The sequence below is a fragment of the Cydia amplana genome, chromosome 10, assembly GCF_948474715.1.
Source record: "Cydia amplana chromosome 10, ilCydAmpl1.1, whole genome shotgun sequence".
Classification (NCBI taxonomy): Eukaryota; Metazoa; Arthropoda; class Insecta; order Lepidoptera; family Tortricidae; genus Cydia; species Cydia amplana.
In genome coordinates, this window is record NC_086078.1 from 17,801,454 (window position 1) to 17,824,594 (window position 23,141).

The 23,141-nt window shown below is 36.1% G+C and overlaps 2 protein-coding genes across 2 annotated transcripts; one reads left to right on the plus strand and one right to left on the minus strand.

Moving 5' to 3' along the window:
• Positions 1 to 948: 948 nt before the first annotated feature.
• On the minus strand, positions 949 to 1,706 carry LOC134651717 (alpha-ketoglutarate-dependent dioxygenase alkB homolog 6). Its single transcript, XM_063506819.1, has 2 exons — positions 1,674 to 1,706; positions 949 to 1,626 (listed from the first exon to the last, which is right to left on the minus strand). The coding sequence occupies exons 1-2, from the start codon at positions 1,704 to 1,706 to the stop codon at positions 955 to 957; spliced, it is 705 nt and encodes a 234-aa protein (XP_063362889.1). The 3' UTR covers positions 949 to 954.
• Positions 1,707 to 4,198: 2,492 nt separating this feature from the next.
• Positions 4,199 to 11,252, plus strand: LOC134651599 (ubiquitin domain-containing protein 2). The gene is made up of 5 exons (XM_063506699.1): positions 4,199 to 4,406; positions 4,483 to 4,763; positions 8,473 to 8,562; positions 9,721 to 9,828; positions 11,106 to 11,252. Exons 1-5 carry the CDS (start codon positions 4,322 to 4,324, stop codon positions 11,250 to 11,252), a joined length of 711 nt encoding a protein of 236 aa, XP_063362769.1. The 5' UTR covers positions 4,199 to 4,321.
• Positions 11,253 to 23,141: the final 11,889 nt, after the last annotated feature.

Sequence of the window (23,141 nt, forward strand, 5' to 3'; positions counted from 1 at the left end):
AAAAAACTTTTGGCTAGCCCTAACTAATGATTCGTTCAATGCCATTACTTTGCGTTAATTTTTTTACTACGTTGGTGGCAAACAAGCATATGGCCCGCCTGATGGTAAACAGTCTCCTTAGCCTATGGACGCCTGTAACTCCAGATATATAAGCCCAAGCGCGAGCAGGCGTCCGTTCCGTAGCGCTGTGCGGCATATACTACTGCTAGACACCAAAATTGGTGTGGGCCGCTTGTACTTCTAGCGACGCGACGAAATCGCGGAGTGAGCCACACCTGCCATAATATTGGTATTGATAATATGCCAAGATCCCTTACCAAATTCACAGCTCCTGCAGTTCCTCCACTTTTTGCTGATTCCTTATGACCACCACTTTCACAAGGTGAGTGACCGGCTTCGGAGGCCAACAGCCTTCTACCCAAGTAACCCACCCCATTCTGCAGATATCTAGAACTAAACAATAATTTAGGTAAACCCATGACAAAAAAAATATACAAAATAATGTAAAATAAAAGTTAGATACACATTGTGTATGGTAAGAAAATTAAGCCAACTAGATTTTGGGATATGGTGATTATGTTTCTGTAATTTTGAATCTGGAAGGGGAGCATGGAGGACGATTGAATATTGAATAAATAATATTAATGATTACAATCTTTTTCATATTTAATTGATAATTTGTGGTATCCATTATTCAAACATTTACTAACATTGTTTAAACAGCTAATAAGTCATTATAAAAAAGTAGGTAATTTGTATTTAAATTTAAAAAAATGCACACTTAGTTTTACAGATACACAATGAAATACCTATTAAAAATAATATTATGCATGTGTTGAAAATGGAAATGAACTTACCTAAAAAAGTTTTAGAGAGAAAGTATTCTGGGTTAAAATAGTTCAACAAATAAGGTTTCAATTATGTGCAAACTTAATAAAATGATATATTAAAATGTTATCTTTTATTTCCAATATTAATTTTAAAAGCACTAGTTTTAGGCACATGTCTAATTGTTAGCGATATCCTTGTCTCCCTTTTGACTGTAGATCCTTTTACATATTTATCGGAGCACAGCCCTAAATTTAAAACAGAATCATCCAAACTATCCTCATAAACTTCTTCAATGCAATGTAAGTAATGGCTGAAAAGCTTGTCTTGAAGAACCAATAAGCTTCTAGGTTCCAATAGGAATGAGAACACAGGTTGAGACACCATTTCAGCTTCACTGGGTTCCATGAACTTCAAAACCGTGTGAGAACCAACAGAAATAGTAGTTATAGTTGGGTAGAATAAAGAACCATCTAAATGCGGCATTATTCCTTGCCCAGCTAAATATTCATTCACTAAAACGTGGTTAGGCCTGTGTCCTCCCATGACATTCAAATTATGAATGGTCTGTAAGCAGGAATCCAGCCATGTTGGAATGGTCTCCGCGATCATGCCCTTGCTATGCGGAATTCCGCCCCAGTTTTGAAGTCTTCTGTTACTAAGCTGCGTCCATTTTGGCTTCGGCGACGCGTAGATGTTTGACAGTATAGACTTTTCTTCATCCTCGGATATGAATTCGGATATATAGTAAGCGGTAGGAGCCTGGAACGTGATAAGTTTTGATAACTTTTTTGTTTTCTCTACGTCGTGTTATCGCATTGATATGTAAAACTAGGATGAATTACCGATGTAATCCTGTGCTGTTCCATAACACGCATATCTCGTAAAAAATTTAGGTGTTTATTTTATTTACTACTAAAACCATCCTGAGAATATAATATATGAAGTTTGAAAACAATCCACAAGCCACAATCGACCACGGATTTAGAGTTAATAAACTGGATCGAGTACATTGACCAAAAAGTGTGTCCACATGAGAAGTCAAACTAGAGCCCTGCATCTCGTTCTAATTAGGGTGACCATAAGACATCTGTATGTGGGATATTAGGATAACATGAAATATATCAGTAGGGTGTGACATTTTCTAAATAAAGTGAAATTTTAAGTAGTCGGGTTTTTTCTTTCATTTGTAGTCGGCCTCTTTAGCACTCACTCATGGTATGTTCATAAAGGTAGGCTTCCCTTTTGTCCACTTCAGCTTTTTTTAAGTGTAAGCGTCATTGAAGATCTGTTTAGCAAATATGACGTTTTTTTTAAAGTTGGTGCCTTTTTTCTATTGACGGAAATGTGTCCTACCTATAAAGAATCGATTGCATATATATAAACAGTTTGACACACCTTTTCCGTAACAAAATATTATGTATAAATGAGAGTCTGTAATGTTTAAGGAGTTAAGCACTTTGGTTTTTAATTTTGGCAATTGAAGGGATGTTTACAAAAACAACATAACTGACTACACTGGTTGACACCTGAAACGATTAACATGTTCTTAAAAAAAATGACAACCGCTCTAATCAGTTATGTTGTCTTTGTAAACATCCCTTCAATTAGGTATTCTATAACAAATCTTAAATTAAACATGCCGAAATAAAGACATACCTATTAAGTTAAACTTACTTTTATACTGGATCAACCAAATCTTGTCAGTAGTAAAAGGCGGCAAATTTGAAAAATCGCGGGTTAGCAACACTGTGTTCGAATAATTCCAAAATCGCGTGTCATCTGTGTGTTATCTGTGGAATGTGGATCGTGAATGACAGCCATCATCTTATTGTTTACATTCTGAATCGTTTCTATTTCAAGAGAAATTTCTGCTGTCACCATTAAATACCAAGATTATGCATGACCTCAAGCAAAGCTAAGGTGCCTGCAAAGTACAATCATACTCGTTGACGGTAAACATTACTAAAATTTGAGGTTATGATAATTCCATAGATGGTAGTATTAAGGGCGGAAAAATAAACACGTTTTGGTTCGATGTACATTGCTGCTATTCCTAGCGCAATTCTGCTCTTTGAGTGTTACATGGTGTTACCCTACTTTAATTTGCAGTACATTGCTACTGACAAGATTTGCTTGATGCACTATACATTACCTACGTTAATAATAAGAATTCTGTGAGACCGATTCACAACGTGCCGACATCATAGTCACCCTAATGAGTTTGACAATGTTGTCTTGTATTTTTATAGTAAAATGTAATAATTGTGGCTTTCTTGTGAAACAATATTCCACAATTAGCAATTATTTCACTCCAACAACCTTTAACATAACATTTCTTCACAATTTTTAAGAAATTTCGCATTCACGTGTTTTGAAGAAATGTCATCAAGTTGGGGATACCAATTAATATTTAAAGTTACTACAAATCCTACCATACTAAAATTTAGGTTTTTTTTGCTGTGTATGCGCTTGGTTTAATCAGTTAATAATATTGGCATCATAATTATTTACAAATTACTTAAAATATATCAGAACTGTAATCTGAATATAGCACTAAAATTGTATAAGAAGGTAATTAAATTCAGTAGTTTAATGATATAATTTCTACCACAATGGTATCTTTTTAACATTGGCAACATGTGCGAGTGAGACACAGGGCTCGGGTTTTTCTATCTCAAGTGGACCGTTTTCTCTAGTCTGGTACGAACAACTTTCTGTCTCGGTGATAAGGTTTAAATTAGTATGGCAAAAAAAGTGACAACTCGCTCCAGTTTAAAAAATATAACTTCATGCAATCGACAGGTTCAAAATTGTCAATGTCACACAGACACACACCGACGTCAAATTTTGAGTTGCCATTAGATTCGTCTTGATTCCGCCTGAAAATGGATAAAAAATGTGATTATGAGATGTTAATTTCTGCAGCAATTGATATTTCACCAGAAGAATTTATCTTTAATTTTTATTGTTATTCACTTATTCGTATACTGAATTCGTATTAATATTTACCATCTTGCTAAATTAGAATTAAGTTTTTTATCGTTGTGAAAATAACTTATTTAATCTTTAAATTAGAGGTTTCTTCTAGTAACTGGCAACACTGTAGGTTTTGTTTTATTTGAGATACGGTTAAAAACGCTGTTGTTGAAAATATATAAACTTAGCACAACGGTAAAAACCTTTGCTTGATATTTCGTTGACAACTTGACAATGCGTTTAGATTTATCAAAAATTGAGAAAAAAATCAATAAAATAAAGTGCAGAATGATATATTATATGATTTAATTCAAGAAATGGGGTATAACGTGGAATTTTATAAATATTTATTAATAATGATATTGTTCATATTCCTTAATTAATAAAACAAAATATCCGATGCAATAACAAAACCAATACAGCTATATTCCTTTGACAGTAGAAGATAAAATGTTATTTGTTAATATTTTTTTGTAAATATTTGTTAAATGGGCAATTGTAGAATGTGATCAAAATGGGCGGCTGCATAGGAATAACTAGGAGCAGAAGCGGGCCCGTGGGCGAGGAGTCTTCGGGGACTGTGTCTCGGCCTAATTCCGGTCGGTAGTATTTCTGTCGCCGTGGTGACGGCTAATGCGTGGTGTGAACTGTGACTAAACGGAGGCATTCTTTTAGGTGGTTTAAGGAAGAACCAGTCGCTGTGCCATGAGACGATCAGGTGGAAATCGGACGTGCCGCTCACGGAGGGCCAGTTGCGGAGTAAGCGGGACGAGTTTTGGGACACAGCGCCCGCGTTTGAGGGTCGGAAGGAAATCTGGGATGCGCTGCGAGCTGCGGCCGTGGCCGCGGAGGCGATGGACTTCCAACTAGCGCAGGCGATCCTGGACGGCGCTAGTGTGTCCGTGCCTAATGGGTACCTCACAGAGTGCTATGATGAATGGGGTACTAGATATCAGGTGAGTCTAATATGTTTATCATATTTTGCCTACTGATAGTGTATCTGACAGTATGACAAGCCAACACAGACTTTATTAAAACAGATGTCACTCATAAGGGCAATGAATAACTTGAATAACATAATATAAGTAATGAATTTATTATAAAGTTAATAGAAAAGGAGTAGCCCCTTGTGTTTTGCTTTGTCTACAGGAGACTGTGACTTGGGTCAGTTATGATTAGAAATTTATGATAAACTTATAACCTTGCCAGTATTTTATTTCTGTTGTGCAACATTGTGTGGCTTTCCATTAGAGAAGGGTCCTTATGCCAGTTTTGCTTCATGTGCAATGAGGACCATTCTATCAGAATTTCTATTGGAATTTCAGATAAAAAGGTCCTTATTGCACTTGAATCATAAAAGGACCCTTCTACTACACACACACACACACTTATTAATACTATTTTAGGAGAACAAAAATCAATTTATTTCTTTCTTTCTTTTACTATGCTAAGTCCAGTGATATTTAATGTTTTCTTGAATGAAATCAATCATGTAAATAATACTGGTTGAACTTGCTATGAAAACTACTCAAGGATAACATCTTAATTAATGTTAAATGATGTTAATGGTTATGCTAACATTAATTATTATTGACATTCTGTTTTAAGGTCAAAAACTTGCCCAACTTATGATATGGCAAGATTTTTAATATTCTTGATATTTATTTCTGTAAGTAGTGATCATTCATTATCAGCAAAAATTGTACGGTTTTTTCACTATAATTATTTCATTATTAAACCATATACTTCACTTTTTTACTGGGATATGGATTAAATAAATATCAGAAGTGTATACTTAGACATATTTTTTTTCTAGGTTGTCTCAATACTTGATTGTCTATGACCTGATGCACCAAAAAGTTTCTATCATAGTTTGTTAGTATTTCCCTGTGTGGAGAGTTGAGTTCTCTTTAGGAAGACACTATTAATTGAATGTTAATTATACATATTTCAATTATGCATAACAACCCACCATTAATATCATGTAGGTGTTGCATAATTGATACACATTATCAAGGTCTAAACGCAAGATTAAATTCTAAAGCACAGATTAAATAATAGTATTATACAGAATTCTCACTGTTTGGCAGAGAATTATCACAAATCTCATCCCCGTAATGCATGGCACAGATGATACATTATTCCTTTGCTCAATACACTGCCTGCAATGACAGCAAGGACAAAAGTGACATGATACCACTTATTATGATACTATTTATACTACAGAACACTCTTTGAGAATGGCTGGCTTAGAGTAAAAATCATCATCATTACCAGCACCACATTGCTGGGCAAAGGTATTTCTCTCAGGAATGGGTTTAAGCTATAATAGACCCCACCAGAAAAATACAGCTAAAAACCTGTGTACAGGTCTACTGCATACAATTATTTTCCATCACGGAAACTTATGAACGTGTCTTTCTATTTCAGCCAGTCTCGGTACAAAAGTACTGACATTGACTGAACTAGTATGTCAAATACGAATGTTTCCAAGAAAATACGATAGAAAACAATTATGCACTACATATGTACTCCTTTTTTGAAAAAAAAACTGTAATATTTTGAGAAAACTAAGCATTATTTCCATCTTAATATCAAATGGTGATATAGATATGCATGTTTACTCACAATGTTTGAAAATAATAGTTAAATAACATATTTAATTAGCAATTAGTCGCAATTTATCCAGTGTTATCTCTCAGTTGGTGGGGGCATGGTAACACTTTGATAATTTAAGGAAAATTAAACAGAAAAATATTGGGTAGTTAAAATGTCGGAGTAAAACAAGCTATTTTTTTATATTTTACCAACAAATATGTATATTAAACTCAGTTGCATTAATCCAAATGTTTGCAGCCCTACTTCCAGTTTCTGACATGTTTTCCTTTACTGAAAAGCGATTGGAAAATATGAAATTATATTTATTTATTCACATCGGGGTTTTGAGTCAACAACCTTTTTTGAAGTTCGTTAAATAAAATCAGAATGCAGGATTATGGAGCAGGGAGTAGGTAGTAGATTGGCCAAACTGTAATTTTAATAATTATTAGGCTTTAAAAACATAGCTTGGTGTAGTGTAGTGAAACTTGAAGGCCAACAAAGCACTTGCAACAGTTGCAACCCCTGTGTTGCAGGTGTCCATGGTCGACGGTGATTGCTTACCATCAGTCGATTCGTCCGCTCGCTCGTTTGCCTCCTGTATCATTTTTAAAAGTGAACACGGCTTATTGTGTTTGTAGGTATTTGTTTGTAGGTATCCATCATTGGTGTTCCATTAATTAGTATAACATCCTGTGTCCTTTTAGAGTGGCATGTCGCCATTGTTGTGACAGTGGCATAAAGGGAAAGTGGAATCATGTTTCATAAAGTCATTGACACTCAATTGACTCATAATGCATTCAAGGTCATATATATCTAAACATTTTGCCACTATTCATTTTGAGACGGATATTACGGCTTAGGTTTTCTCAAACCTCTCAAGGGTTTGAGAGTCAGTATGGCGTATGGCGTATTCCCATTTGTCCTCGCCCCACATGACCGCCGCCATACATGTGGTTAAGAAAGGAGTCTACAGGATTTTACAGGGTAGCATCTCGCATGTGAGATTTGTACAATCGCCATCAGATATATCGGAGCGGCCAAGGTGCTCACAAATATCTGAACACGCCAAACACGCCTTATTGTCAAGGCGTTAGAGTGCGTGTTCAGATTTTGTGGCCGCTCCGATATATCTGATGGCGCCTCTACTACAAGAATGAATATGCCTTATCTTATGCGCGACTATACATTTAAAATTCTAAATAAAATTGAATTATGTTGTATTATATTGAATATACTATACACTTAAAATTCTAAATAAAATTGAATTATATTGCATTATATTGAATATACCTATTCCATATTCTATTTTTATAAAATCGACCAACCTCGTTTGGGTATTGTCTGTGACGCCATTACAACAGTGTGTGGGTGACCCTCATACTATTATTTATGATTAAATCTCTTTTCTTTTATATATTCCTTTTCCAGGTCAATCATACAAATAATTTAGTCGTAGGTGTTATTGATTCTGATAAATTGGATAGATGACTTATACTCCCTTATTCATAAAACTTAGCATGAGTTTGTTAAATTTTGTCTCTTTCTAATTAATACAAATATTACAAATATCAAAGGACGGTAGGACAATTATCAACGGCTTGTTAGATTTGACAAATGTTGACTAATAACGCCAATAGACTTCAACGTTAATTAATCTTCAATGTATTTACGCCCACATTCACATACATATATGTAGGTAAGGGGGTATTCACATTATGGTCTACCATTTTACTAAGGAAAGTTTAGACCCAAGACCGCATATCGGCAAACGTAGCGCAGGACGCCCTCAAACTAGATGGAGCGATGACCTTCGTAAGGCGGTTGGCAAGAGCTGGATCAGAGTTGCCGCAAATCGCAAATCCAGCAATGGACGAGAGTAGATGATGATGATGATGATTTTACTAAGGCGGTTGGTTTCTTACTATATACTACTTCTACTTTTTTCGACCGCTTGAGATTAGTGGTTGAAAAACAATAGCGGAAGCACACCTTAACCACAACCCAAAGCGGGTTGGAGACTTCATATACACCTTTGATTTAAAAACAATTCTGTACATATTCCAGGTCCCTATCTACTGCCTGTCGCCCCCCATAAACATGGTGAAGGAGGCGAGTGGACGTGACTCCCCTGCAGAATGGTCGGAGCCAGTGGAGGTCAGTATTTACAGCATTTACCCTAAATTATGATTTTTATTTATATAAGGAGTTTCAGAGACAAGTTCTTGTCTGAAAATTGACAAGAGATGTAGATGGCGCTATACTAACTCGGGTTGTCAAAACGACGTTTGACAATGGGGTTGGCCGGTCTAAGTATTTAGCAGATGGCGCCATAATAGCTCGCCCTGTCAATCCCTAGAACTGTGTCAAATTTTTGTTTTTTTTAATGCCCTGGATCTGGATGCCAGCCCTTTAAGTCAAATCCCATAGAAAAAGAGGCAAGCTATGATGGCGCCATCTATGCAAACCTTTGACAGTTGCCAACCCCATTCATCGGCTTCCAAACTAGGGCATACGGTTTATTTTTTCGATTTTGCCTATATATTAAAATCAATAACTTTCACTTCTCAAAAAACTTGAGTCTGCAGGTGAATCCCCAAGGCCTTTTGCTATTGACAGTCTTTTAATGCTAAATAATTAGAAAATAACGGGTTATTCCCACTAGTTACCACCAAGTTGTTACCAGTGGTAACTACTGGGAATTTTTTTCCCACCTTTTACCACTGGTAACTACTGGGAAAAATTATTCCCAGTAGTAACCAACTCGGTTTGGTGGTAACTACTGGGAATATTTATTCCCAGTAGTTACCACTAAAAATTTTGTTAGAGTTAAATACTAATAAAAACAGTATAAAATAGTATAGAATAAATATAGACTGATTTTGAATTACCGAATAAAATCACTTAAAAATAATCTAAATGGATTATTAAATTTATCCTTGCATATATTATAGTTTTTGTACTAGTACCGGTTAAACTGTTTCAATATTTTTTCGTCACTTTAAAGGCAGTTTACTAAAACACTAATCGACTTAATAATGATTTATTAAATCACTCTATATTTATTTTTAATTTTTTTGTACTGTTTTTATTAGTATTTAACCCTAACAAAATTTTGGTGGTAACTACTGGGAATAAAAATTCCCACTAGTTACCACTAAACCGAGTTGGTGGTAACTACTGGGAATTATTTTTCCCAGTAGTTACCAGTGGTAAATGGTTGGAAAAAAATTCCCAGTAGTTACCACTGGTAAGAACTTGGTGGTAACTAGTGGGAATAACCCAAAATAACGTGTTTCTATTTTGTATTTGCAGGGCGGCGCGGAGGTGGCTCTGCGCCTTCGTCTCTCGCACACATGTCGCGACGTGACGCTCGCAGCCACCGCCAGGCACAGCATAGCGCAATGCAAGAACAAACTACACGTAAGTACATTGTCGACACTGTTTCTTGATTTTAGGTCTACCACAGAAATGACAGAAGGTCTATAAGTAGCAATAACTTGAATCTAACTTAAGACTCCCATTCACTCTTGGGCGGATCCAGCTTTATTGTCAGGTACTAGGGTCACATCATCATCTTCCTCGCGTTGTCCCGGAATTTTTGCCACGGCTCATGGGAGCCTGGGGTCCGCTTGGCAACTAATCCCGGTAATTGGCGTGGGCACTAGTTTTTACGAAAGCAACTGCCATCTGACCTTCCAACCCAGAGGGTAAACTAGGCCCGTATTGGGATTAGTCCGGTTTCCTCACGATGTTTTCCTTCACGGAAAAGCGACTGGTAAATATCAAATGATATTTCGTACATAAGTTCCGAAAAACTCATTGGTACGAACCGGGGTTCGAACCCGCGACCTCCGGATTGCAAGTCGCACGCTCTTACCGCTAGGCCACCAGCGCTTTTTTCCAGAGGTATTAGGGTCACATGGTAAAATTATATTTATTCTGTTGTCGCATGGGGGGAGGGGTGGGGGGGAGTCGCATAATCAGATTCGAGGCCAAGGGGCTCATTTCTCGAAAGGTATTAGACTAATAATATTAGTTCGCGAACTGTGAAGTCGTATGGGTTACCATGGCAACATACTAATAATATTAGACTAATTCCGTTCGGGAATTGGGCCCCAGGGCGGGCTCTTGACCCCCATGGGTGACAATGCAATATTATGGTACCATATAAGATACAAGATACAAGACATTTATTCATAAAAGTCAATGTTTTACAGGTCAGGTAGGTACGTATTCAACTAATACTAGTAGGTACAGCATTTCAGGAGTGATAGTTATGTCACTTAACTTATTATAAATAAAACATAATTAACTATGTCAATACAAATAATTTTCACATGCCATAAGGCCGAACATATCATGGGTCAATATGTACACTTAATAACATCTACTGTACCATATGTTTTCGTGAATAAACTTTCATTTCATTTCATTATTTAAGCATAACAAATTCTAAATCAGTATAGTCAATAGGGTCGCATTATGGCTTAACCAGTCATCATTTTATTTATGATCGAGCTGATCTGATGATGGATAGTGATAAAACAACGGAACCTAATTGTGTTTGGGTTTGTTAGAATTGTCTCGATAAGTAGTAGTTAAGTAGTTGACTGTTGAAAGAAAAGTACAGTCAGCGATAAAAGCTTGTATGAAAAATGAAATTTATGACAGTTTTACATCCTTTATTTTCCTTCCAGGCTCAAGAGGACATAGAACCGTGGCGCCAGCGCTGGTTCTACGGCGGGAAGCTGCTTGGCGACCGCCTCCTCATCGAGGAAGCCAAGATCACGCCCGGCTACATCGTTCAGGTCATCGTCAGCACCGAGCCACAGCCGCCAAGCTAGGTCCACACAGGTGCCCTAGGTCTGGCTCAAGTTAAGGTAGGGCTCGAACTGTTCCGGTAAATTTAGGGTAACATTCCATTTCTGACCGCAGCTGCACTACCGGTATAGTTTGTAGCTTTCTAGTAGAGCCCGAAGGCTTATCCTATTGTCTATTGTTCAGTAAAACCGCACGTGCTACTTACCTGCAAAAAAGGGTCCTAATTATTCTATTTGGCACCTGAGCGCGGGCTAGTCCGACGCTCAAAAAACCAGTGTAGGTGCGCTCTCCGATAACGCGCCTCTGTTACGCATCTCGATGACACATTTTAGACTGGTTCTGTAGCGTTCGACTCGCCGGCACTCGGTAACCGAAGTACCGATTTTTTATGCAGGTGGTTGTGGCACGTGGCACGAGCGGTTTTTCTTAACAATAGACAATAGGATTAGCCTTCGGGGTCTATTAGAAAGCTACAAACTATACTGTCAATTTCCGTAGTAAAATGAACAGTAGTGCAGCTGCGGTTGGAAATGGACTGTCACCTTTAGGGAGACTGGAATTTATCGATTTTAAAATCATCCCGTATAATAGAAACACACTGAACTGACTATAGGTAGATTTATCTTTATCTCAGGCGCTTGGTAAAATTGTGCGGTGATTTTTTAGTAGAAACAGCTGAATTTTGAGGCTATAACCAGTTTTAGGGCTGATTCAGACGGCGCGATAACTCGGATGCACTGACGGTTTATAAACTGTCAGTTATCAGTGTGGGCGATGGTACTAATTACAACAAATGTTTCTACGTACAATTGTGAACTACATCTACATATGTAGACCTTATGTTGCGAATAGTCGGATCAGTGTGTTAAAATTGGTAAAATTGGTTGTATAGTTTACGAAAATATCAAGCATGATTTTAAACACTGAAAGCTTAAAATGCTTAATATTTTCATAACACGTACCGCCATATACACAATAAGATGTTAAAATAAAATATCTCAAATCTTATGTGATATGTATAAGATTATAAAAAGAGCTTAAATAATCAAACTGTGAACAATACGAATCCTTAAGTACATTGTTGATGGCTTTTCGAATGCAACTTGATCTTACCCTATCGGGGGGTTGTTACAATTTGGTGCCCGTGCCCAGGATTTAGAAATTAAATGTTGATATTACAAGCGAATTTAGACGCTATGCGTGTAAAAACCATTGCAAATAAATGCGTATTTACTAACCAATAACTATGAAGAAATGCGAAAGTACTGTATTTTACCTTTTTCACGGTTATCGGTATGTCGTATACCGCTTTATCATGAAATTAAGCATTAAAAAAAGAAAGCTTAAGTATAGGGATGGACATAGATGCTTTAGAAAACTAGTGGTTTTTAAACGTATGCGCCAACCGTGTGAAATTCAAAAATTTCAAATATGTAAGATTCATGAAACGAATAATTTGATAATAGGCTGGCCATAAATGTTCAATAATTCTGGCTATTGTGACTTTACTGTTTGTAAGCCCTGCTTTAACTTTCAGCTCTAGGGCGCTATTGAAATGGTTTCACAGTCCAATTTTGAGCCATCTTAGTAATGTACCATGTAAATCTGATCATTATTTTTTAAAGATGTCTTAAATTTGGCCGTGTGTAAAACCGAAGTGCAATACACTTTTAATTTTTGCACAAAATATAATATCGCTAGAGGAACTGTTTCGTACAGTTTTTATTTCTGCCTATTTTGTGAGCTAATTAGGCTAGACTAAAAACTAAAAAGCTTATAGGTATAAAAAATCACGGTACTATATATATCACAATACTTTGCCTATACAATTTGTCATAAACCTTGTAAATAAATAGTATGTTGACAGTATATATTATGTGTAATTTATCATGGCAATTGTTTAGGCAAAAATTGTGATTTTTAGACTTATATAAATTTCTTTCGGAGCTCAAAACAAATTAATTTACGGGCCTAACTATATGACGTGACTATCACGTGATTTTTCGTTCGTATTCTATCCAGGGTGCGTAGCCAAAATGCCAATCGTTTACACTCCGTAGCGAATGAAACGCAACGGTCTTTGTCTTAAAGATAGAGAAAGATGACTACGCTACGGAGCGTTAACGATTGGCATCATGACTAAGCACCCTGATACATTTTCATTAGCGTTTGTCGATACAAGTTTGTCATTTTAGCGAAGGCCCCAGATAGTTAATTTCACCTTATTTCAAAGTGTTATGATTGAAATGGTGTGAGGTAAATTCTTGGCAAAACAGTTGCGATACTTACTAGTCTATTTTGTGATCGGACCAACAAATTATATAAAATGTATACACATTGGTTTTATACCATACTATAAGGGGCGAATATGTAGGTCAAACTAAATAACTTCTACTATGGGACCAACACCGAAAACGTCGGAAAAATCAGAACGAAAACGCGGAAAAAATCAGCTATTGCATATCATACATGTCGGCAACTCGTATGTGCATGATTTTTAAGAAAAATATTTTTCATTTCGGGGCTATGCCCATAGTAAAAGTAGTTCAATATGCTATGACCTATGTTTACCTCTCGAAGTATTGTCAGTTTATTGAAGAAATTTATTACTGATTTGGTTTTTTCATCAAAATAGCTAGTATATCATATTCTGTAAATTATTTAAAATTCCTATCACGAAAAGGGATTATTATGTAACGTATGTATGTAAATACAAAATGTGGCTGTCCAAGGCAAAAGGGTCCCTTGCGTTATTTTGCATTGGAACGTTACAAGTATGTTGATAATAATATATGTATGTCTGTCGTTGTGGATGAATGTCACCAGATGCCTGAATGTTGGTTGGTATTATAGAACATTTATTAATTTAAAATGTGCATAGAGTTTAGTTAGATTATTTATTAGGTCCTTAAAATTAAAACATGCTGTTCATGGGCGATTCGGCCGAGACGATTTATATTTCATATATTTATCTATACATAAATATTTGAAATAATAAAATTATATTTTTTGTATAGCCTCAAGCAGCCCACCATACGAGAAATAAGATTTTGGCAAAAAATAAACATTTTTGGTACAAGCTTTTATCGCTGACTGAACTTTTCGTTTCACATGCAACTGATACTACTAATACTCATCTAGATAATTCTAACAAACCCAAACACTAATAGTTTGCGTTGGTTTAAACACAGAGTTCCCATGGCCACCTCCTGTCTCCATCATCAGATCAGCTCCACGTCATCATAATATTGCATTTTCATCCGATTTACATATGTATGCAAAAATTAAGCTTAATTGGAAATCGGGGAGTGGGTCAAATTTAGCTTATCATTCAAAATCATTCTCGAAACAATGCAAAAAGATGACTAAATATTCGATCAGGATATTATATATAATAAGGATATTATATACAGACAACAGGTTGATATCATTCGAACTGTTCTGTTATATATAGGTACAGTCAGCAGCAATAGTTGCTAAGCGGGCGAGGTATTCACAATAATCTTGACGCGACTTTATTGTTAAGAAAATAAGAGCGCGTCAAGGTGTTTTTGAACAGCTCGCCCGCTTAGCAATTTCTGCTTCTGACTGTACCACTCAATTTTTTGTTTTCGCTATTACCTATGCGTATCGCTAAAGCCCCAATATTAAACAAAAAGCTCTGTTTTAAATCCCAGATACTAAAATGATAATTAGATTGCAACGGACTAGAATAACTACAGAAAACTGACTAGTACCCGTACCATGAGTCACTGACAGTGTCAAAACTGACATATACGCTAACGTCTACGTAATTTACTTTCAATACATCTCGCCAGTGAGTTTTTCGGAACTTATGTACGAAATATCATTTAATATTTACGTCGCTTTTCGGTGAAGGAAAACATTGTGAGAAAACCGGACTAATCCCAATAAGGGTCTAGTTTACCCTCTGGGTTGGAAGGTCAGATGGCAGTCGCTTTCGTCAAAACTAGTGGCCACGCCAATTACTGGGATTAGCTGCCAAGCGGACCCCAGGCTCCCATGAGCCGTGGCAAAATGCCGGGACAACGCGAGGAAGATAAAGTAAAGTAAAAGTAAAGTAAAGTAAATCTTTATTTCAGTACATATTTGATATTGAGCATAAGTATTAAACAAAGAGGATAAGCAAGTACTCGAATAACATAAACCAAGAACAAATTATACATGGTTCCTACACTAGGCAGTGCCTGTCCCGTAGGTAGCCGACACAGTTACGAGTATTCAAACGACATGTAGCGCGTAGTTAACACAATCAGGCTTAGATTATTGCAGGTCATACTTATTAAAACGAAACTTATTTAAAAAATTACAAATAATATTAATATAATCTATGAAGTTAAATATTTATTTACATTTTGAGCTTACTAAGGTGTAGCGAAATGCAGGTGTGTAAGTGCGTGTGTGTGCAAGTGAAGGGGGCGAGTTTGTTTGTATGTATATTGTATGTTATGTTTGTGTATAGATGATGATGACATCTCGCCAGTATGAGATTATGTGTCAGTTTATGGACAGTTTTTTGAAGTCCGTATTGAGAGCAACGTCTTTTTTGTATCTAGGATATAAAACAGACTTCAATTGTATATTAAGATAAACTGCCACTTTATAAATTGCAGCAATTCTAAATATCATCATCTTCCTCGCGTTGTCCCGGCATTTTGCCACGGCTCATGGGAGCCTGGGGTCCGCTTGGCAACTAATCCCAGTAATTGGCGTGGGCACTAGTTTTTACGAAAGCGACTGCCATCTGACCTTCCAACCCAGAGGGTAAACTAGGCCCGTATTGGGATTAGTCCGGTTTCCTCACGATGTTTTCCTTCACCGAAAAGCGACTGGTAAATATCAAATGATATTTCGTACATAAGTTCCGAAAAACTCATTGGTACGAGCCGGGGTTCGAACCCGCGACCTCCGGATTGAAAGTCGCACGCTCTTACCGCTAGGCCACCAGCGCTTTTTAATTCAATCAATTCAGCAATTCTAAATATAATAGACTTAATAAATTTTAATACTGTGAAATAATCATATTGTATATGTATCGATATTAATTTATTAACTTAGTCGTTGTAAATATGAAAGATAAATATATGATAAAATTTAAAAGGTCGTTGCAATGTGACTAGAAAATAAGGGAGGTACATGGGGTAATTTCGAATGTTAGGTAATTTTGAACATCGCAAATATTTACTAAACTGGAAGCACATTCTACTGTAGCAACAGTAAGCAAAATGCCTTGGTACTCGTTGCAGTAGCATAAGTATTGCTAAAGTATGCATTGCTTCTGGTTTTATAGATATTTGGAATTTCCAATATTAGCCAGCTTTTGAAGTTACCCCCAATGCAACTTATAGCTTTCGGAAATTTCCTAATTATTTCAATGATAACTATCGCTTATTTTTACTTATTTAGAAAACTTTTAAATTTCTTAAAATATAATGAGCAACGATCTCTAACTTAAGGCAGTCTTCACATTGAATCCGACCCGCACGTCGCTCCGGTGTGCAAGCGGGACATCTATAGGTTCGTGTATAGTGCTGTCTCGCTTGCACACCGGTGCGGAGCGCTGCATCAGTGTGATAACCGCCTAAAGCGCTTTTACTAATAACTTGGGAAAAATTGCGCCTAAATGACCAATAAAAATAGGTCATCTATTATTTGGATGACACTGAAACATTTTGTGTATTGTTGTGATTCGTACAAAATTACAAATATTTGTATATTTATTTATATTTTCTAGTGTGCGTTAGCGGACTGAAGTGTTATCCTGTACAAATGGAAATTATAAAGCCTTTAAAATCACCCAATGATATTATTTTTTGTTGCTTTTTTAACTGGCCAGTGACAATAGAAATTGTTTATTTTTAATATTTAATCTCTTAATTTTGAGACAATTCTGTTTATTTTACATTACGTCAGGCCAAAGAAATTATAAAAACATGATATAACTAAATAGGATTCTATTTTTAGTAGTATAGGGTCGTATTTAGATATTTTACTCTATGGCCTCACATATTATAAATATTCAATATTAGTACAAACTATATTTCAGTTTATGACATCTAAGAACGGAATATAAATAACAAACCTAACTAACAATAAAAAATACTGGTGCAAAATCTGGTTCTATATGTTAGTTTACCGCAATCTTACCTAAAGTCGATAGATCGTCGCTGCTTTATATCGATGACTTCTAGATGCCAAGATTGTCAAGCCATCGACGATTGATCGACGGATCATTTGGTGTGACAACACCCTTACTCATTTCACCAAGTTTCCTACATTATACCAAAACCTGGCCATTAACAGTGATAGTCCATATTATTATAGAGGCGTTTCAGTTTTAAATTTATGTTGCATACTCCGTAGCCATATTATACACGTTCAAATTTTAATTAAAATTAGTATGATAACTTTACCGAGTATGACTCCTCTTCTAAGGTGCTTTGGGGTAAGGCTGGACTGAACTCCATTTTTTAGGGTTGGAACCCTTGTAGATTCGTCATGTCTGTCTGTCTGTCCGTCCGTCCGTATGTCACAGCCACTTTTTTCCGAAACTATAAGACCTATATTGTTGAAACTTGGTAAGTAGATGTATTCTGTGAAAAGCATTAAGATTTTCTCACAAAAATAGAAAAAAAAAAATTTTTTTGGGGGTTCCCATAGAACTGAAACTCAAAAATTTTTTTTTCATCAAACCCTTACGTGTGGGGTATTTATGGATAGGTTTTCAAAAATGATATTGAGGTTTCTAATATGTATCATTTTTTTCTAAACTGAATAGTTTGCGCGAGAGACACTTCCAAAGTGGTAAAATGTGTGTCGACCGACCCCCCCCCCCCCTGTAACTTCTAAAATAAGAGAATGATAAAACTAAAAAAAATATATAATGTACATTACCATGCAAACTTCCACCGAAAATTGGTTTGAACGAGATCTAGTAAGTAGTTTTTTTTTATACGTCATAAATCCCCTAAATACGGAACCCTTCATGGGCGAGTCCGACTCGCACTTGGCCGCTTTTTTTTTTACTTTTTAATATTGGTGTTCAAAATAACATTTTTAACTAAATATCTGGGAGACCGAGCTTTGCTCGGAAAACATATAAAAACTCAAAAATGCGTGTTTTCCCAGAGATAATACTTAGCTAGATCGATTTTTCGCCCCCGAAAACCCCCATATAGTAAATTTCATCGAAATCGTTAAAAGCCGTTTCCGAGATCCCCGAAATATATATATGTATATATATATATAAATAAAGGTATTAATTTTTTTTTAAAAGATGGACCCCAGTTTCATATGTAATTTTTTGTCATCGAATAAAAAACTAATTACCTATCCCTAAGTATAACAGTGCAAAAGAGATGATTTTCGGTAAACTTGTCATCCTAACATTACATATTATTATATTACAATATTCTAAATTTTAAGTTGACGGTCTAGGTTATATAAAATTATAATAAGTGAAATTTTAATATCTAGCTGTAAAATGTTAGGTTAAAATTGTATTCATACGACTATATGATAATACAGGAAGGGAAGAGGCTTAATACAGACTAACAATATATAAGATTTTATACTAAGATTATAATTATGTCACTATTCATTGACATGTGAACAAAATACTTTGAACATTTTATGTTATAAATATCGGAATAATATATTAGTTATCGTATTGTAAAACGGTTGAATAAACTTTGCAGTAATACCAGGCGTGGCTCACTCCGCGATTTCGTCGCTTTGCTACAGTACATCCGTTCCACACCAATTTTGGTGGCTAGCTATAAGCCGCGCGTGGCGCTGTCGCCACCTAGCGGCCATATCTGTGCTGATCGCACAGACAATCCAACCTCCAGACATAGCATAGTCGCGCTACCCCCTCTGCCACACATACGGTAGCGTTACTCCATCTTCGAGTCAATCCCGTGCCGTGATTGGTCCGTGTCTTTGAAGGGACCAATCACGGCACGGGATTCGCTCACCTCGTCCCCCCGCACCCCCGTATTTTTGGCAGCATCGGTTTCATGAAAGAATTGGCCTAAGCTCAGTCTAGAGGTTGGATTGTCAGTGGCTGATCGTAACAGACGCGTTTTGTTAGAGAGTGAATCTTTTGTACCTCCTAGTACTATTATTTATTTTCTGTGGTATTACCCATTCAATTTTATCGTTAGTGTAGGTAGGGTTTTGTTCCTAATTTCTTACCTCCGACGCAAAAAGAGGGGTGTTATACGTTTGACGTCAATGTCTGTCTGTAGCATCGTATAACTCTCAAACTTTTTTTACGTGAACGCGATTTTCCTTGAGATGGTTCTTAGCTATGTGTGATAAAAATCGTTCCAGCAGTTTGAAGAGTATAATCAGCTCTTTTCAAAATGTTGTAAGACATATTTGGTATAAACTGGTTTTAATGCGTAGGGGTTTTTAATTTTTATTATTTAATAGCTATTCGATATTATAGTTATCATCTGCAATTCTAACTCAATGAAAGTGTGATAAGGATTCAGAAATGTCTGTTGAATACATTCTTAATTGTATGTAATTGAGTGGGTTGACTTTTCTGAACTTATCCCAAAGCACCTATTTATTAGTGACAGTGAATAGTGGCATTTGATATTGTTAAATTCCGCCATGTTCCGTTACCAGTAACTCATTCACATATGTATTTTTTTTCAAAGGCACATATATATATATATATACATAATCTATGTTATAGTTAGGTACTCACCAAACTGCTTATGCAGTTTGCATGTATATACGTACGCTAACATTGACTTTAAATCCGTATAAACTCATAGGTTAGATATGCAATAATAAATCTGGACAGATTCGCCATATCTTCATGGTTTTATTGTCATACCATAGACAAATACTAAGGCGAGTAAATAATATTGTAGCAGCAAGTTTCAAAGCTATAGTAGATGGCGCTGAACGGCCCGTACCTTTTGTTATGCATTTGACATTAAATTTGTGAAAATATGTACGTATGGAGTCGAATAGGACCATCTACTTTATATTTTGCGGCTTCAGTATTATATTATAGGTTCTTTAGTATTTATTTATGTATGGTTATACAGAATATTGCATGGTGCTATATGCCTATAGCCAAGCGTACAGTTTGGCAAAAAGGAGTAGAAATGAAAAAGTGGCAATACTGTAGTGTCGTCCCTTTCAAATCAATCTAAGAAAAACGAGACGCCACTACAGTATTGCCACTTTTTAATTTCTACTCTTTTTTGTCAGACTATAGACTAAGTACCTACATATTATAATTTAATTTCAATACCTTCAATTATCCTCGTAAGGCTCGCGGTCCCAACCGTAGTACTAATACTTCAATATTGTAATTTAAACCATTTTCAGTTAGAACAGAGTTGCATTTCTTTTATTTCCTGCTGATGTACAATGTTTACAGATAATATGAACTTTATGTAGACGACATAAGGTTGTGATTCTGCTACTCATGTTTATATCCCAGATGAAATGACAGTTAGAATGACCGACCTATGTCGTTTTAGGGCGTCCGCTAGCTGGCGCGGTTGCACGAAGGATTGATTAACAAAAAATGTGTCTTTTTTTGTTACAGAAGGGTCCTTATGCTACAAATGCAATAAGGACCTTTTTTCTGAAATTTCCTAAGAAATTCTGATAGAATGGTCCTCATTGCACATAAAGCATAAGGACCCTTCTCTAATGGAAAGCCACAAATAGTATGAGCGTTGCTGCCTGGCGCGGACGGGTGCGGCGGATTATACCTACAATGGCACCCGCTCCGTGCACCCGCGCCATCTAGCGGACTCGCTAAACAATTTAAGACAGTGTCCGCTCGGCTAATGGTTATTATGTAGTCTACATTTTTGTACCCCCTTTAATTTTCCTCGTAATCAATATTTTTACCGCCAAATATCAATAATACATAGGTTTGGATGACGCCCGTATTTAATATAGATTTAGATAGATAACAAATTCACTATGAAGTAATGCTAAGGATGGTATATGTTGAATGTATTTAGGCTTTCATACACCGACGTTTGAGTTTAAAAAATAATTATTTTCGCCCAAAAAGTTATCTAAGTTACCGGCAAAAAGTTAGGTCTAAGAAAAAATCGTGCCCCGAGTTTGTAAGCAGAAAAAAATTGCGCTGGGGGCCGATTTTTGAATTTCGATCGCTCGATTTGGTCACTCGAAAATCGGTGGAAAACGGCGAAATGCTATTTTTTTAAATACGAGTGATAGAAATTTAGAATCGAGTGGTTATTGACCACTGGTTTTCAATTCTATTAGTAGAATTTATATGCGTAGTAGTGGAGATATTACTGAACGAAATACACGAAATCGAGTGATCGAAATTCAAAAATCGGCCCCCTGTACGGCGCCATGTTTTGTGGTCATTGAAATTTTAAACGTCAAAATTTGACAACCAGAGTTTAATTGTCCCAATGGTCCATAATGGACCATGGTATGTCCATAAGAACTAAAAACTGAACGGAACGCATATGTAGACTCACAGCGCCATCTGCATAAGCTGTCAAATTCGAAGCATACATTTGTCATAGACATGGCTTATCGTATTCAATCAATTAATATTTTTGTTGGAGTAATAATTTAGAAAAATGATATTTTTGGGTCAAATAATTTTTCCTATAACTCGTGTATATGTAAACAGCGTGCAGCGTCTCAATGTAAATGGTTTGCACACGTTTGCGTACAAAATACCATTGTAATTGTAAATGAAGGTGACTTTCATTTGTAGTACCGTTGCTAGCCGCCTGTGGCGCCACTGTACAAGTTTGATATATAATATTTGATTATATTTAGCGTCAAATTGAAAGGAACACGTTTATTATTTAGAATTTTAGAGGGAGAATTGTATACTGTAAACTCGATGAACAGGCCTAAGTAACTATATAGCAAATTCTGTTGTAAAATGCATATAATTAAGCTCTGTTTTTATTTCCCAAATAAAAAAACTGTCATAAATACTGTTTCTTAGGGAGCGTGCACGTGCATGAACTATAGGGGGCAGCTCAGGAGCCCCTTGTTTACTGCAAACTGTAAATGTCAAGTTTAAGTTTCCGATTTAAGCCACAAGATGGCAGATTCTACGCGCAAGCGAGCGTAGGGGGCAGCACCTGAGGGCCTATCGTGAACACCGAAGTTCGCAAATTGCGGGCATCTTTCTCTTTTACTCAAATTAAGCCGTAATTAAAATGAAATTCAGGTGTTCGCGGTAGGCCCTCTGCTTTGGCGTGAAGTGTCAATGTCAAGTTTATGTTTCCGATTTAGGTCACAAGATGGCAGACCCTCTAACGTGCACGGTCCCTAAAGTTAACATTGTATGGTATAGTAGTAATCTTGGAATAAATTATCTGTGTTGAACGGATTAACACGAATTTCAAAGTCAAAACTGGCAATTTTGTATATAAAGAGTTTTCAGTGTGTAAGCAATATTAGCATTTTAAATTTTCAAATAAAACCACTTGTGAATAATAGTTCGTATTTTATTCTTAGATAACGACCTTATGACATATGTAATAAGGGTGATGCTTTGAAATAAGTGCAAAATAAATGCGTATTAAATACTGTTAATCAATTAATTATGGAACTTAAAACTTAAATTATACTATAGTATTTTATCTTATGTATGAGTTTCTTATCATTCACACTGTTGTCACTTTTTTTATTTGGATATCTTAATGTTATTACTACTCAGGATTACGAGCCCTTTCGATCCTAATAGGAGAAAAAGTGCCCTAAGATTTTTATTTCCATTCCGTTACATTTTTTATTAAACTTTGTATGACGGTAACGGAATGGAAGGTTGGAAAAATGTATGGAAATTTTGGGACACTTTTTTTCTGAGCATAAATAACAAAAAAAAAACAAATTTGAAGAATAAT

What these genes read in the sequence shown, in the direction of transcription:
- LOC134651717 (XM_063506819.1), bottom strand. Translation starts at nt 1,706, where the DNA reads ATGCGTGTTATGGAACAGCACAGGATTACATCG. An exon ending in AACAGCACAGGATTACATCG is followed by an intron (nt 1,627 to 1,673) that starts GTAATTCATCCT and finishes CACGACGTAGAG; the next exon opens with AAAACAAAAAAGTTATCAAA.
- LOC134651599 (XM_063506699.1), top strand. Translation starts at nt 4,322, where the DNA reads ATGGGCGGCTGCATAGGAATAACTAGGAGCAGAAGCGGGCCCGTGGGC. An exon ending in TGTGTCTCGGCCTAATTCCG is followed by an intron (nt 4,407 to 4,482) that starts GTCGGTAGTATT and finishes GCATTCTTTTAG; the next exon opens with GTGGTTTAAGGAAGAACCAG. An exon ending in AATGGGGTACTAGATATCAG is followed by an intron (nt 4,764 to 8,472) that starts GTGAGTCTAATA and finishes TACATATTCCAG; the next exon opens with GTCCCTATCTACTGCCTGTC.